Raw genomic sequence first — 1392 nt, 5'->3', positions numbered from 1 at the left:
GACAGCAGAGTGGGGAACGAATGTTATAATGTTGAAGTCGCCCTCTGATTCTCTACCGAGAAGCACGTTACATCTGGAGGTGTGGGGTAAGACCATGAAGTTCACCTCCTCTGTCCGCATGTGCCTACCGTTGGTAAGACGCACCGGAAACGTTATTTGGCCAAAGGGGAACATTGTTTCCCCTGCGAACCCGGCCAACGGGTAATCAACCGGCTGCAACCGATCCTAAACCTCCTGATCAAATTGGTTGAAATATTGTTCGTAAATAATGTCGGAGGTACTGCCTGGGTCTATGAATAGACGCTTGGTGCAGTAATGTGCAAGGTAACCGGTGATTACGACGGCACGCCTGTCGCGTGGTCCGTCTCGAACATTGGGGAACACGACTTGCTCGTCGCACCAGTCATCCTCCCATCTCCTTGCCGCTTTGCGCGGCTGTCTTTGGCCTCCACTAACCATGTGAGTGGTCACCACATACATGGCTTTCTTGCCACTGGAGGTGCCCTCGTCGTGTGGAATGATGCGCTTTGTTTGCTTTGGCGCATTCGACAACAAGTGTTGCAACTTCCCCTCCTTTAGGGCTCGATCAATCTCCAAGCGGAGACTGATGCAATTGTTTGTGGTGTGGCCCGAGTCTTTATGATAATCATAGTATAGACTCGTGTCCTGCCCTTTCTTAGATTTCATTGGTAGGGCCGGTCGCAGGTATTGTTCATCTGCAAGAAGAAATTCCCTTGGCGACTTTGTGAGCTCGGTCCAATTACGTACCCGAGGCTCTTTCTTTGATGCTCATTGATCTCTCTGGGCATTTATTGTTGCCCTAGCGTCGGGTTGGGACCCACGCGGGGCAAAAGACATGGATTTGTGGTCGCAGTTCCACGAATCCCGACTGCGTTTGTTGTTATTGCGCCTAGGCTCTTGCCTCGAAGATTGTCCATCCGCGGGGGAAGGGCCGGATTTTCCTGTAGTCGGACTTAGAGACCACGTTGTTTGGGCATACGTCTTGACTGCCGCTGTGACGTCGTCCCATTTCTTTGGCAAGCCGTCCCTTACGGATATGGTCATGATCATTTCATCATTATTGACAGCTCTGACGAAATAACCACGGGCCAGTTGGTCCGTTACCCCGCCGATTTCGAGGCATTCTTTATTGTAGCGGGTGACAAAGGCTTACAGGCCTTCGTTCTCCATGCCAGATGTTCATAACGTCTGTTGGGTCACGCACTTGACGTCGCTGCTGGCTAAAGTGGGCAAGAAATTTTTCTTGCAGGTCCTCAAATGATGCTAGTGATCCCACTAGCAAAGAATCAAACCAGGCCCTCGTGATTCCTGTGAGGGTCTAGGCAAATAAATGGCACCACACGTGTTCTGACCCGCCGCAGATGACTATCG

The 1392-nt window shown here is 51.2% G+C and overlaps 1 protein-coding gene across 1 annotated transcript; it reads right to left on the bottom strand.

The window, feature by feature from the left end:
- Nucleotides 1–225: 225 nt before the first annotated feature.
- Nucleotides 226–687, bottom strand: LOC110900810. Its single transcript, XM_022147673.1, has one exon. The coding sequence runs from the start codon at nucleotides 685–687 to the stop codon at nucleotides 226–228; it is 462 nt and encodes a 153-aa protein (XP_022003365.1).
- Nucleotides 688–1392: the final 705 nt, after the last annotated feature.

The sequence above is a fragment of the Helianthus annuus genome, chromosome 15 (genome assembly GCF_002127325.2).
Source record: "Helianthus annuus cultivar XRQ/B chromosome 15, HanXRQr2.0-SUNRISE, whole genome shotgun sequence".
Lineage (NCBI taxonomy): Eukaryota > Viridiplantae > Streptophyta > Magnoliopsida > Asterales > Asteraceae > Helianthus > Helianthus annuus.
Note: the sequence above shows the minus strand (reverse complement) of the source record. Positions and strands in the feature narration are given on the sequence as shown.

What these genes read in the sequence shown, in the direction of transcription:
- LOC110900810 (XM_022147673.1), bottom strand. Translation starts at nt 687, where the DNA reads ATGAAATCTAAGAAAGGGCAGGACACGAGTCTATACTATGATTATCAT.